Below are 15475 nucleotides of genomic sequence, written 5' to 3'. Positions count from 1 at the left end.
ACTCAAGATACAGGGCTGTGAAGTTTAGCAGGCATTTAACATAGAAAGATTAAACGAGAACTTACCGTTTGAAATTTGATCTTTATTTTATGAGAAGTTGAAGTGAGGGAATACGTGAAGAGCCCGCCAGTCCATATGCGCGTCAAACTTTAGAGCAACTGTATGAAACCACAGAATAGTTGCTGACCTAAGCTATAGAAATATTAACGAGTTTAGAACTACCGAATGGTCTTTATGAGAAGTAGGGTTGGGAGTGGAGGGCACGTATTCCCTCACTTCAACTTCTCATAAAATAAAGATCAAACTTCAAACGGTAAGTTCTCGTTTAATCTTTCTATTTTATTTCGAAGTCACGTGAGTGAATACGTGAAGACTTCAAAGCTCTGTGGTTTCATGCAGTAACCCAATCTGTGTGTGAAACACTTAAACAGATAAACCATTAATGGTAGAAACAACATGGGTTATTAATACCATGATGCTAACTTGGATCCCAATAGACTTTTGAGTTAGACAAAAACTCATGCTACACTGTGCAGAATTCTATCTACAAGTATCCAGACATATTCAACCAAATTTTATAATTTATTAACACGCACTATGTAAGCCTCTTGCTGTATGATGAATGGGAAAATATCCATTCTATTAGCTGCTAATGAGCCATCAGCAATATCTTGAGACTATTGAATATCAATAAATAAACTATCTTTCATCACCCCCAATCTCTGCTCTGGTGGGAATGCTGTCAACTTCAAATGTACGCAATCACGCCCATTTTGCTTATGAGATCATTCCCATAACAAGCTACCCTAATGTCAGTTATGACCCAGATTGAGCCAGAGATTGAGTAAAGACTGTGTTCTTTGTGCTGAGATCAGTTGCTGAAAGCATAATCATCTTAAAAAATACTGCTCCCATTAGGAATATAGTAGAAGAATATTTGCATACTAATTTACTGATATACATCGCACACTACAATGAGTGTAGGCTATTAGTGTGGTCATATAAAAGACACCCTGCATAACGTTAGTGAACAGCGGGTGAATAACCAATCATTTATTGTCCCACTTATGGTACTATAGAGAATGACAAAGCAGCACAAGCGGTGTCAATTGTGCTATCACATAAACGCTTCTCTAGGCTCAAACTGAACGCCACACAAACCTCTGTTACTTTCGTTTAAAATATAACTCACATATTTTGTTCACAAATTTCCCATACAATCCTGCAGAGCTAGCTGCCTGAGAATACAGGCTGCCCCAGCCATTACTCGTGAGCGAGACAATAGGAGTTGCTTCAGCCGCCTTACCATGGCCTGAATGAATAGGCAAAATTGGCATTATTGGCATTATTACATTTCATGTTGCCTCATACTTAATATCGCAAGAGGTATCTATTGATAACCCTCAAGTTTATGAGCTGCAACATTTTTCATAGTTATCTAAAACTTGATGCCACAATGCCCTTAGGTCTGAGTAGGGCAGCATTGGCTTCCACCACTGGCTTTGTTATCAAAACCACCAGATAATCTGTGCCTCATGTGTATAGATATGGCACAGTTTGCAACTTCAAGATCGATTCTCTGAATCAGTTAAATTGCTGAAAGCCAATCATCCATCTTAAACTGGGTAACTAGATCAGATTAGCCAAATGCTAACCAGATTCGACCTACACCATGTTTCTGTAATCTTGAGAAGTATCAGAAAATATACCCCTCTAGTCCTTGGCCAGACCACTCATCCACGGATGAGATGTCACTGATTCCACTCGGAACCCCCGTTCCTTAATTGACCTTACGGACGGAAGATGCATTATCTAGTTATTCATACATTTTGCTGATAACATATAATCAGAACCTTATGACTCGAGCTGAAAACACAGTCTCCCTTTGATGTTCCCTGTCAACTCTTGACTATAAGAGTCACCACGAATACTCAGCGTTCTTCCACAGAGTGGAAATTAGTATAAAGCAAGCCTGAATCAGGAATTGCCTCGCAGTCCTTTGACTTGTCTGAGTCGCCAGAATGCACAACACAATCTCTTCGACCCGCCACTCAATTTGGAATAGTGGTATTGAGAACCTACGGATTATTATAAATACATTGTTGATTCACAACATGAACCTGCAGGTCAGATAAAAAAAAAATATTATAATGCCAGACCAGCTTCCTGCTGGTAATTACCTATCCCAGAGAGGATGGCAATGATGATTCCAATGAACCGGCAACTCTACTAACTGAAGAGAAATTAAACCATGTGTTGAGGAAGACTTCAACGACTTCATTTAACTGAGCAGTCTGATAACCTCAATCACAGATGACGAGGCAGTGCTTCCCTGGTCAATATGACCCATATGGCCAGCCAGTTCCATGATGGTCTACCCTCAACCTGGTAACCAAACTGCTCCTGCTTGGAAGTTGCAGAGGTTACTAAGCAAGGCCCCTGCCAATGTCTCTACATCAACCCGATCTATCCCAGAGACAGTGAAAAAACACTAGACAGCCCATGCTGCCTGTAAACCCAAACCTGGGCTGACAGACTGCTCCATTTGGAGTTTTACGGAGGTTAATAAAGAGACCTTACCTGCCAGCGTCTCTGATCCCGGGTCGATTTGCTTGTTGGAGCTTCAGCGAGGTTCCATTTGCAGACCCTGTCTGTCATGCTTGTCATTTCTTCAGCTGGTGTGATGTTAGATAGCTGATGCCGCTGGCCAACTCCTCTTACATAGAAACATAGAAACATAGAAAATAGGTGCAGGAGTAGGCCATTCGGCCCTTCGAGCCTGCACCGCCATTCGATATGATCATGGCTGATCATCCAACTCAGTATCCCATCTCTGCTTTCTCTCCATACCCCCTGATCCCTTTAGCCACAAGGGCCACATCTAACTCCCTCTTAAATATAGCCAATGAACTGGCCTCAACTACCTTCTGTGGCAGAGAATTCCACAGATTCACCACTCTCTGGCTTGTCCGTCCCTGAGGGAACAGCAAATTTAGAGGCAAGAGCAGGCAGCTCTTCCTTATGCGACTCTCGTACATCATGCATTAAAGCATGGGATTCAGGCACATAGTCATGTTCGGAGTCATGTTCGGAGTCAGTTCCATACTGATCTCTGACACTCTGTTAGAGTGGGAGAAATAGTGCACCCCGAACCAGGCGTTGCCACATGCATATGCTTCGGACTGCCTGTGCATGTTTCCGTAACACGGAGCATATTTAGTGACACCATCTCCGATAGTCTTTCGAGTGGGAGGAATCTTGCAGCCCTGAACCAGGGATAGCTACAGGCATATGACTTGAACTGCCTGTGCATGCTTCCGTAATACGGGGCATATTATTTGGTACCATCTCCACCACTCCTTTCATCTGAGTGGGAGGAATATTCCAACCCTGAACCTGGAGCTGCCTCAGGCGTATGACTTGAACTGCCTGTGCATGCCTCCGTAACATGGAGCATATTATTTGGCACCATCTCCACCACTCCTTTCATCCGAGTGGGAGGAATATTGCAACTCTGAACCAGGAGCTGCCTCAGGCGTATGATTCAAACTCCCTGTACATGCCTCCGTTAACACGGAGCATTTCTCGTGCCACCATCTGATTCATCAGATGTTCCAATTGAGACAAACGGCCAATCATATCTGGCATAGATGTGGGGACAGCATCCCATTGACCCAAATCGTCCTGCAGGACTTGTCCCACAGACTTGGCTTTGACTTTGCCCCGACTCGGGGTTGTAGGAGCCTCTAGGAGCCGAACCGGGACTAGCTGTGCAGATCGGTCCTCTGTCGGTATCATCATTATACTTACCAGACAGATTGCATCTGCTAGTGACTCCGAGTCCTTACTCCCTTCTGGAGCCTCAACGGAGTATTTCAGGGAGGAAATAGAATGCAACTAGACAGAGTGGGAGAAATACTACAACCCTGCCAGGCGTTGTCACAGTTCATATGATTTAAGCAGAAGCATAGCCCCATTGGATCAAAGATTCGACTGCTATATTGATCCCCATGGTTGGAATCTTTTATGAAGGATCTCCAACAGTCCTTTCAACTGAGCGGAAATTATCATGACGCACCCCTGCACTAGGTATAGCTCCACGGGTGTCTAATCGAGACAGCTGAAAAAAGGCTTCCCAAGCCAGGAGCTCTTTTCTGGAGCCTCAATGGAGTTCCTCCGAACAGCCACCCGCTCCAGTGGAGTCCCATTTTGAGTCGAAATGGCAAGTAAAATGTTTCTACATCATATGGTGTATAATAATAAATGTCCTATCTGCTGCGATAGTCACAAACGTGACCGAACAGCACCCGCTATTAAAAACTGCCAGCTCTATTTTTAACTACCTAAAGGGCCTGTCCCACGAGCATGCGACTCCATGCGGCAAGCGCGACCTAACTTGGTCACTTGAGCCGTACGGCCTCGCGGGGCCGGTCCCACTTCGATCGCCGGAGCCGTATGGAGTTGTGCGGAGCTGGTCCCGACAACGCGCGGAGCTCCGAAAAACTGATCGTGTTCATAAATTCCGCGCGGCAACGGCCTGCCGGCCCGCAGCCGCCTCGACGCCGTACGCACCGCCTCGACAGGCATACGCAGCGTCTTGACGCCATACGCAGCGTCTTGACGCAGCACGACACGCGCGGACTTCGCTCGAACTTCATGTCACTCACTCGACCTCCGCGCAGCCCCCGCTTCTGGTTTGGTCGCGCTCGCCGCATGCAGGCGCATGCTGGTGGGACCGGCCCTGTACGGGGATCACTCGACCTCCTCGCGGCCCCCGCTTCTGGTTTGGTCGCGCTTGCCGCACGCAGATCGCATGCTCGTGGGATAGGCCCATTGACCAGTTCTTCAGATTTTGACTTAAATTAAAGAACTATGTGTAATATATCAAAATGCCCCTACGAATAGAGCACACACTATATGCTGATTCCAGCATATGCTGCTTCAGCAGCATTCCTATGTTTAAACATTTATAGCTGCTATGGCAGCCCTTGCCGCGGATAACACCGGTCGCTGTTAACTTAGAAGCGATTCAAAATGTAGCCGCAGCTATATTTAAACACCGTCTGCTTCTAATTTTAGCAGCGAGCTCCCAAGCCACGCCGGCAGCCCCAACTCCTAATGGAGTTCCACGGTGGCTTAAAATCTGGCCGGCAATAATGAAACCGAACTCCTATGGAGCTTCCATGGCGGCCTCCGAAATCGGTCGCCTGCTCAGTGGGCAAAAGGGTCTGTTTCTGCGCTGTATTTCGAAACTAAACTAAGAACTGGCCTCAGTTCCTCTATAAAATGGAGCAAAAAACTGCAGATGCTGGAAACCTGGAATAAGAACAGAGAATGCTAGTAGCACATAGTAGTTCAAACTGCATTACGGCAGAGGGAATATACGTGCTGACATATTAGACTGTTCATTCCCTCTGTTCTCCCCAGCTTTACCCAGACAGCAACTTAAAACATGTTTGACTTCTGATATTCCCAGTTCAGATGATGAAGCATCCTCAATCTACAGCATTTATCCTCTTACTGATCCCAGTGATGTTGGGTGCCCGGCTAAGTGCTTCCAAACTTTCGCTTTGTTCATAAATTCATACGTTATAGGAACAGAATTTGGCCATTTGACCCATCAAGTCTACTCCGCCATTCAATCACAGCTGATCTTTTTTTCCCTCTCAATCCCAATCTTCTGCCTTTTCTCTATAACCGTTGACACTCTTACTAATCAAGTACCTGTTAATCTCTGTTTTTAAGATACCCAATAACTTGGTCTCCACAACTGCCTGTGGCAATGAATTCCACATTCACCATCCTCTGGCTAAATAACTCCCACCTCATCTTCTTTCTAAAGGTACATCCTTTAGAGAAGGACATACCTGCATTGGATAGGATACAATGATGCGAAGATACTTTTTTGCATGTAGTGCTGAAGACTGAAGTGGTGATGAGATCTGAAAAGGTATACACAATTAAGAGGGGACTAGATAAGGTAGAAAGAAAGAAACGCATCCCTGGTAACAAAAGTGTTTCACTGTACATCCGTACTCGTGACAATAAACTAAATTAACTAACTAAACTAGCTGACTAAAAATGGAGGACATTGGTGTAGGTAAGGAGATTGGAGGAAGAATTCAGTCACCAGAAGGGTGCTCAGAATCTGGAATGCATTGCCTGTATGAATGATAGAGGCAGATACTCTCACGACATTTAAGTGTCCAGAGAAACATCTGAATTGATAGGTCTAAACAGTACAGACCAAATGTTGATAGATGGCAGCTTGATCCTCAGCAAGGACATGTAGGACCTTAGGTCCTTTTTCCGTGGTGCATGCATTGTGCACAGCTGGGACTGTGCTTGTAGCTGGGACTAAAGGGCCTGTCCCACTTGGCATTTTTTTCGGCGACTGCCGGCGATATATCAGTGTCGTCAAAAGATTTTACATAGAAATATAGACCATAGAAACATAGAAAATAGGTGCAGGAGTAGGCCATTCGGCCCTTCGAGCCTGCACCGCCATTCAATATGATCATGGCTGATCATCCAACTCAGTACCCTGTACCTGCCTTCTCTCCATACCCCCTGACCCCTTTAGCCACAAGGGCCACATCTAACTCCCTCTTAAATATAGCCAATGAACTGGCCTCAACTACCTTCTGTGGCAGAGAATTCCACAGATTCACCACTCTCTGCGTAAAAAATGATTTTCTCATCTCGGTCCTAAAAGACTTCCCCCTTATCCTTAAACTGTGACCATTTGTACATTTCAAAATCCAGCGGCGACAAAAAAAATGATGCGACACTTGAAAAAACGTACGTCATCACTCCCCGTCACCGCCGCATCACACCGCGTCACGCCGCATCACACCGCGTCACGCCGCTAATTTTTCAGTGACCTGATACATCAGTCAATGATGCCGGCAGTCGCCGAAAAAAATCGTCAAGTTGGACAGGCCCCTTAACTGTAAGTGCACAAACTTAGAGGAATTCCACAGCAACATGTTCATTGGATTCCAAGAGGGTCGGAAAAAATAAAAGAGAATGGTCCTTTCATTTGCCAGGTTTTGAACATGGGATTTGCCATTGACTGTTGAAAGCAGTTCCTTCTCTCAGTCAGCCCGGAGTGATGAATATAAAGATCTCACAGGTGTCTATTAGCTATAATAAATATATTTTTAAAAGGGGCACAGGGTATAGTTGCTGCCTTCCAGCGGCAGAGACCCGGGTTCAAACTTTTTCTCATTTATTATATTGTATACAGAGCACTATATTTACATATTCTGTTGTGCTGCTACAAGTAAGATTTTACTTCGGAGTCACGTGAGTAACTACGTGAAGAACCCGTCCAGCACGCATGCGCGACATGAGCGTTCACGCAGTGCAACAGCGACGAACGGGAGTACAGGCGCTCCCGCTACAAGCTTAAAAAGGCGGATAGTCAGGTAAGTACTTACTCTGAGGTCGTAATTTACAAAAACTTTGTTCTGCTTTGTGTACTCTAGGAAAATGAGCAAAGCAAAACAAGGAAAAAAGACCGCCCCCCCGTTCGACTCCAACAGAACAGGAGCGTTCCATCAGTGGGGGGTGAGTGGCGGCACCTGGACTGCACATGCTGCGGTCCACAATCATTGATACCGAGCCGAGCCCAGTACCGCTAGCGCAGCCTGACCAACAGCAGCGGACAGGAGGTAAATCAAAATGAAAATCAGACCGGCCGGTAATCTCTGATAACTCCGACGAGGAAGACTCGCCGCCTGAGAGCGGCAGAGGCAGCCGCCTGAGCCGCCTGGAAAGGCTCATGGAGCAAATGCTCCAGCGAGACTTGCTTTGGGAGCTGGAGCAGTCTCGCCAAGGGAGTTCAGGCACTCCCGCACCAGTGCCCTACAATGCACTGGCCATCGCTTCTCCCTCAGCCGAGGGCAGCGTTGGCGACCAGGACTGGGCTGGTCAGGAACAGGGGTCACTGTCAGGAATACGCACGGGGTACAGGATCAGGAAGAGCTGCTGGGTGTGGTAAACCGCCACGTGGCTACACCACGAGCGGGGCGGCCGTTGCAGCCAAAACTGGCGGCCAGCATTGACTACCTGTCCTTCAAACCCCTACAAGAACAGGTAGTCAATGAGGCACTAGAACTCTACTCGCCTCCGGAGAACTGCATTTCGCTCAACGTACCTGCCGTCAACAGCCAAATCTGGGGGTACGTTGGGCAGGGTATCCGAAACCAGGAACTAAAATTGCAGCGCATCCTTAAGCTCCTGACATCAGCCATATCATCCTATGCTCGTTCCGTGGACGGGGTGGACATGACCACCAACCAGCAAGACACCCTGGCTCTGCTGTGTAATACCCAATATGAAATCAACAACCTCCGCAAGGAGGTAATAAGACCTGCCCTCAATCCCAAATTTGCAGGACTGTGCAAAACACCGGCCTCAGAGCCACAGATCCTGCTATTTGGTAAGGAGTTGTCCAAACAAGTAAAAGATCTAGAGGAAGAGTCAAAAGCATTCGGCCTCATGAGGGCAGGCCCCGGAACGAGCAGACCCACACAACCCAGACGACAGTACCCCACCGCGTCCACCAGTCGACGTCAACCTCATGGTACTGGTGAAAGCTCGGGGTCCGCATACCATCCCCAAAAGCCTTTTTTAGGCCAGGGCCCAAAGCGGACCCCATGGAAAATGCGCCACCCCCACCCAGCAGTACATCCAGCAGTACAACGACAGATGAAGAAACAGAAGAAAGGAACACACCCATAACTATGGAGGTAGGTGGGTCTGGTTCCTACCAGCATATAAAAAGTTGGGGAACTGTACAAACAGGGGGGAGATTACACCTGTTCATGGAAGCATGGAGGACTATCACGAATGATAGTTATATACTTAAAAGTATTCGTGGATACAAAATAGAATTCATTCAAGAAAATATGCCACCAGTTCAGCATGCACCCCAAAGGGTCTTTACCCTCTCAGTCAAAGAAAAACTAGAGGGTCAAGCAGAACTGGTAAGGTTACTTACAAAGGGTATCACTGAGAAATCCAAACATGAACCTTTGGAATTTGTCTCAAATATATTTACCAAAAACAAAAAAGATGGTGGATGTCGCATCATCATTGACTTAACCTCACTAAATACCTTTGTTAAGTGTATACATTTCAAAATGGAAACATTTGTAACTGCCAAACAACTGATTTCCAAAGGACACTTTATGGCAAGCATCGATTTAAAAGATGCCTACTAATCAGTACCCATTCAAAAGGATCATCGCAGATACCTGAAATTTACCTGGATGGGGCAACAATGGCAGTTTAAAGTGTTGCCTAATGGCTAAACATCAGCCCCAAGACTATTTACCAAGATATTAAAATCAGCCTTGGCAATATTAAGAAAACAGAGACATATTGTCATGGCATGATATCTTAATAGTAGGCAAAACCATGGAATTGCCTAAATCAGCTGTGTTAGCTACCAAACAATTGTTTGAAACCTTGGGATTTGTCTTACATCCAGATAAATCTATAGTTGACGCTATCCACAACTATGGACTATCTGGGATTCACAATTAACTCAGTCCACATGTCTGTAACGTTGCCAAAAGATAAAGCAGCAGAATTGGCACAGACGTGTAACAATTTAATGGTTAGGGATCGACCAACCATCCGACAAGTGGCAAGAGTAATTGGCAAAATAGTAGCAGCATTTCCAGCTACACAATTTGGACCTTTGCACTATCAAAACCTGGCGTTAAAATGACATGCAGGTCACTTTGACCGAACCATGAAATTACCCATTGAAGCAATATCAGAGTTACAATGGTGGATAGAGAACATTTGGCATAGTTCCAGCCCTATCATCATCAATAACCCAACGTTAACTATACAAACAGATGCCAGTGCTCAAGGCTGGGGAGCTACTAATACCATATCCAGCACAGGTGGTAGATGGACTAACCTAGAATCATCTTGACTACAGACACTGGGCATAAATTATTTGGAAATGTTGGGTGCGTTTTATGGTTTAAAAGCATATTCTATGAATATGCACCACTTGCATGTTCGTTTACAGATTGATAATACCACGGTGGTGGCCTATATTAACTATATGGGCGGAATAAAATCGATATCATGTGACAATTTGGTCAACATAATCTGGCAATGGTGTGTCGATAGACATATTTGGCTATCAGCAACTTACCTACCAGGTAAGCTAAATACAGTGGCAGACACCAGGTGACGCAAATTCAATGATAACACCGAATGGATGTTAAATCCTAAAGCATTTGCTAAAATTACAAAGCAATATGGCACACCAGATATCGATCTCTTTGCATCCAGACTAAATCGCCAGGTACCAATGTATGTCGCTTGGGAACCAGACCCTGAGGCAGCAGCGATAGATGCATTCGCGTTGGACTGGGGGAACTATTTATTTTATGCCTTTCCCCCCCTTCTGCCTCATCAGTCGGGTACTACGCAAAATACAGATGGACTCTGCTTCAGGTATTTTGATAGTACCCGACTGGCCTACACAGCCATGGTTCCCAGTTGTCCTCGACATGGTCATCGAAACTCCAATGACCATTCCCAGTAGCCCAGACCTATTGACTCACCCGGTGTCAGGCATAAGTCATCCATGCCATGACAGAATCAACCTACTGGGTTGAAGATTCTGAAAAGACCATTGCTGGGCCTGGGATTATCTAACAGGACCATCAACACAATGACAGCGTCCCACCGTATTTCCACCAGGAAACAATACCTATCAAGCATAAGGAAGTGGGATAAATACTGCTTAATGACATATATTCATCTACAACCGTAACTAATGTACTGGAGTTCCTGGCCGGCCTCACCATAATGAAGGACTGAGCTATTGCGCTATCAATAGCACCAGAAGTGCTCTGTCAGCCTACTTAAATCAGGCACCAGGACAACAGGCCATGGGATCTCCCCCACTGGTAATCAAACTAATGAGAGGGATATTCAACTCCAACCTCCCAAGACCTAGGTACACCAAAATCTGGGATGTCAGTGTTGCCCTGACATACCTAAGGGGATGGTCACCAGCCAGGTCTCTCACCTTGGAACAGCTAACCCTGAAAACGGTCATGCTGATGGCCCTAATCTCAGCACAAAGGGTCCAGTCCCTCCACTTATTTCGACTGGACAACATGGTTATAACACCAGACCATATCACATTCACTATTCAGGAGCTGGTAAAGCAGAGCAGGCCAGGAACTTCAGGCCTAGTTATGGATTTCCGGGCGTACCCACCTGACCCACGGTTATGTGGCATGACTCATTTACTCGTTTACATCAACACAACAAGAGATTCCCGAGGGAGAGAAAAAGCCCTATGGGTCAGCTACAAGAAACCTCATGGTCGGATGTCGAGCCAAACCATCTCCAGATGGCTCAAGCAGGTACTGGGAGCTGCTGGAGTAGATACTGACGTATATACATCTCACTCCACCGGGGCAGCATCCACATCGGTGGCTAAAAGGATGGACGTGCCATTGGACCACATCCTGGCTACAGCGGGGTGGTCCATGGAGAAAACATTCCAAACGTTCTACGATAAGCCATTAGCCGAACCTGTTTTATTTGCAGAAAGAGTTTTAGAATCTGCAAATATATAATTTAAGCCCGGGGGAGCATTATTTTCTTTTTGTTATTGTTTAATGAATACCATTATTGTTTTACAAACAGATTCATGGTTGATTACGATAACATACTTCCTCCCTTGAATGACTTCGGCAGCAAGTGAAGTATGAACTGTTACACGGTTTGAAATCACAGAGCTTTAAAATCTTCACATAGTCACTCACGTGACTCCGAAGTAAAATAGTAAGATTAAACGAGAACTTACCAATTCGAAGTTTGATCTGTATTTTATGAGGAGTTACGATGAGGGATTACGTGCCCTCTGCTCCCACCCTCAATTATAGAGATCAATTGGTATCTTAGTTCTCCTTTTCTTTACTATGTTTATTTCAATTATTGTGTTTCCTGTGGTTCCACATCGCTGCTTTGAAGTATGTCGTGCATGCGTGCTGGACGGGTTCTTCACGTAATCCCTCATCGTAACTCCTCATAAAATACAGATCAAACTTCAAACTGGTAAGTTCTCGTTTAATCTTACTATTTTAATTGTTATGTTTCGGGACAAATGACAATAAAACACTCTTGACTTGACTCTTGACACATATGACAATAATAAACCTAAAACTGAAAACCTAACATTGGGTCGAATGTTATGATATATTTATGTGAATATTATGATATCTTTATGTGAATGTGCATGAAACATTCTCATTGTCACATACAGTATGGAATTGTTATGTTTTACCATTGAGAACAACACAAAATATCTATTACCAATAATGCATTCTAATGACGGTTAATTCACATCATCTTAGTTTAATCCATAACTCGGCATTAAGCACTTTGTTTGGAAAAAATAATGTGTTCTTTTTTGATCCAAGTGGCTGCACTTTATAAAAGGAGACTACTCACCATCGTCTATGATTGCCACAACTACTCCAGAGCCAGTTATATTTTTCTTCCAAGCTGGCATCACATTAATGTCAAATCCCTTTGGTCCATTGGTCTGGCCAGTGTTAAACTGCAAAGAAAAATAATAACTGAGTTCTACAGATGCTGTGCAGTGCCAGAGCCCAGAAAGTCTGAAAGGAGATGCCAAGAACTGCAAACATGGTTCCTTTGAACAAAACAAAAATCTCCCTGAGGCAATCAGATCTCAAAGCACTTGATATGAATCTTAAGTAAGGGAATGGCACCCAGCTTGCCATCAAATACATTTAATCTAATATTCTGCTTGTGTATTGCCAGGATTAATGTAATATTACACCGGGTTTTTGCAAAACAAATACAATCTTGTATTCCCTATCCGAGTTACCAAATGCATCACAAAACAACAATCAGAGATTTTGTATCATGCAGCGCAGTAAATAAGAAAAAATGTTACATGAAAGATGGCTGCAGAAAAAAAAGTTTCTCTCAGAGGAAACAGCAGGACAAATTAATAACTTCACAAAAAATATTAAAATGACAGTGCAATCAACAAAGTAGTTTTATATCAATCGAATAAATTATGATGTTTAATACGGAGTACACATATGGATATTAAGTGGATTTTTAAAAGATTCATTGAAAGAATCCTGCAGCAAATCAGGATAATAAAGTGCCAATGTGGTGCTGGGCTTGATTTTAAACCCATGTACAAAACAAGTCAATAGTGAGATCTGGGGTGTGGTGGTGGTAAATACTGGCAGCACACCTGGACCTACATGAGTTACGGATGATATGAACTGACTGAGCACATTATCTTATTGCATTGCAATCCCCTTGATGTAAACCCAGATTGAGACTGTTGCGATGGGTGACTATGTTATTTCCTATGTCTGGAAACTCCAGTTGGAGACTGAAAAAGATGCACCCCAGCAAAATAATTCTCTCATTTTACAACTAATCATCATATTTTGCATTGCGACTAGAACACTTTTAACATTTAAATAATTTCAGAAAAATGGAAATAAAACTCCTATGGAAGGCAATTTGACAGGTCGTATAAATTCTCGTAGGTAGTTCAATGGAACAGTGGTTCTTTATTGTCACTATGCACAGCAGAGTGAAATTATTTTGCACAAACTACAAATGCACAGTTGCCATATTTTGCTGTCGTTTCCATAAAAAAAGAGAAAATATCTAAAGTTTGGTCCACATGCTGGAAGTACTGGATCTTGGTAAAATATCATCCTTTGAGTTATTCCACATTCTCACTGTGACTACAAGGAGGTCCACAGGAGTCCTGGTTTCCTCCCTCATCCAAAAGACATGTTTATAGGTTACTTGGCTACTATCAATTACCCATAATGTAGGTTTATAAGCTCATATGTTATATGAGCAGAATTAGGACATTCGGCCCATCAAGTCAATCCCGCCATTCAATCATCACTGATCTACAGTGTTCAAATACAGTGCTCTCCATAGTAGTTGGGACAAAGACCCATCATTTATTTATTTGTCTCTGTACTCCATAATTTCAGATTTGTAATAGAAAAAAATCACACGTGGTTAAAGTGCACATTGTCAGATTGTATTAAAGGACATTTTTATACATTTTGGTTTCACCATGTCGAAATTACAGTTTTGTTTATACATAGTCCCTCCATTTCAGGGCACCATAATGTTTGGGACATGTGGCTTCACAGGTGTTTGTGATTGCCCAGGTGTGTTTAATTACCTCCTTAATGCAGGTATAAGAGAGCTCTCAGTACCTAGTCTTTCCTCCAGTCTTTCCATCACCTTTGGAAACTCTTATTGCTGTTTATCAACATGTGGACTAAAGTCATGCCAATGAAAGTCAAATAAGCCATTATGACACTGAGAAACAAGAATAAAGCTGTTAGAGACATCAGCCACACCTTAGGCTTACCAAAATCAACTGTTTGGAACACCGTTAAGAAGAAAGAGAGCACTGGTGAGCTTACTAATTGCAAAGGGACTGGCAGGCCAAGGAAGACCACCACAGCTGAATTCTCTCTATAATAAAGAAAAATCCCCAAACACCTGTCAGACAGATTAGAAATATTCTTCAGTAGACAGGTGTGGATTTGTCAATGACCGCTGTCTGCAGAAGACTTCATGAACAAAAATACAGAGGCTACAATGCAAGATGCAAACCACAGGTTAGCCGCAAAAATAGGATGGCCAGGTTACAGTTTGCCAACAAGTACTTAAAAGAGCAACCACAGTTCTGGAAAAAGGCCTTGTGGGCAGATGAGATGAAGATTAACAAATATCAGAGTGATGGCAAGAGCAAAGTATGGAGGAGAGAAGGAACTGCCCATGATCCAAAGCATACCACCTCATCTGTGAAACATGGTGTTGGGGGTGTTATGGCCTGGGCATGTATGGCTGCTGAAGGTACTGGCTCACTTATCTTCATTGATGATACAACTGCTGATGGTAGTAACATAATGAATTCTGAAGTGTATGGACACATCCTATCTGCTCAAGTTCAAACAAATGCCTCAAAACACATTGGCCGGTGGTTCATTCTATGGCAAGACATTGATCCCAAACATACTGCTAAAGCAACAAAGGAGTTTTTGTAAAGCTAAAAAATGGTCAATTCTTGAGTGACCAAGTCAATCACCCAATCGGAACCCAATTGAGCATGCCTTTTATATGCTGTAGAGAAAACTGAAGGGGACTAGCCATCAAAACAAGCATAAGCTAAAGATGGCTACAATACCGGCCTGGCAGAGCATCACCAGAGAAGACACCCAGCAACTGGTGATGTCCATGAATCACAGACTTCAAGCAGTCATTGCATGCAAAGGATATGCAACAAAATACTAAGCGTGACTAATTTCATTTGCATGACATTGCTGTGTCCCAAACATTATGGTGCCCTGAAATGGGGGGGCTAGTTATAAACACTGCTGTAATTTCTACATGG

The 15475-nt window shown here is 43.9% G+C and overlaps 1 protein-coding gene across 1 annotated transcript in view; it reads right to left on the bottom strand.

The window, feature by feature from the left end:
• The window catches only part of LOC116974287 (PC3-like endoprotease variant B), a 699630-nt gene that overhangs the window by 402318 nt on the left and 281837 nt on the right, over positions 1-15475 (bottom strand). Inside the window, exon 5 of the mRNA XM_033022605.1 lies at positions 12505-12613. Within this exon, the coding sequence (XP_032878496.1) occupies positions 12505-12613 (109 nt within the window). The remainder of the gene's footprint in view (positions 1-12504; positions 12614-15475) is intronic.

The sequence above is a fragment of the Amblyraja radiata genome, chromosome 6 (genome assembly GCF_010909765.2).
Source record: "Amblyraja radiata isolate CabotCenter1 chromosome 6, sAmbRad1.1.pri, whole genome shotgun sequence".
NCBI lineage: Eukaryota > Metazoa > Chordata > Chondrichthyes > Rajiformes > Rajidae > Amblyraja > Amblyraja radiata.
This window is presented reverse-complemented; position numbering and strand designations above follow the sequence as displayed.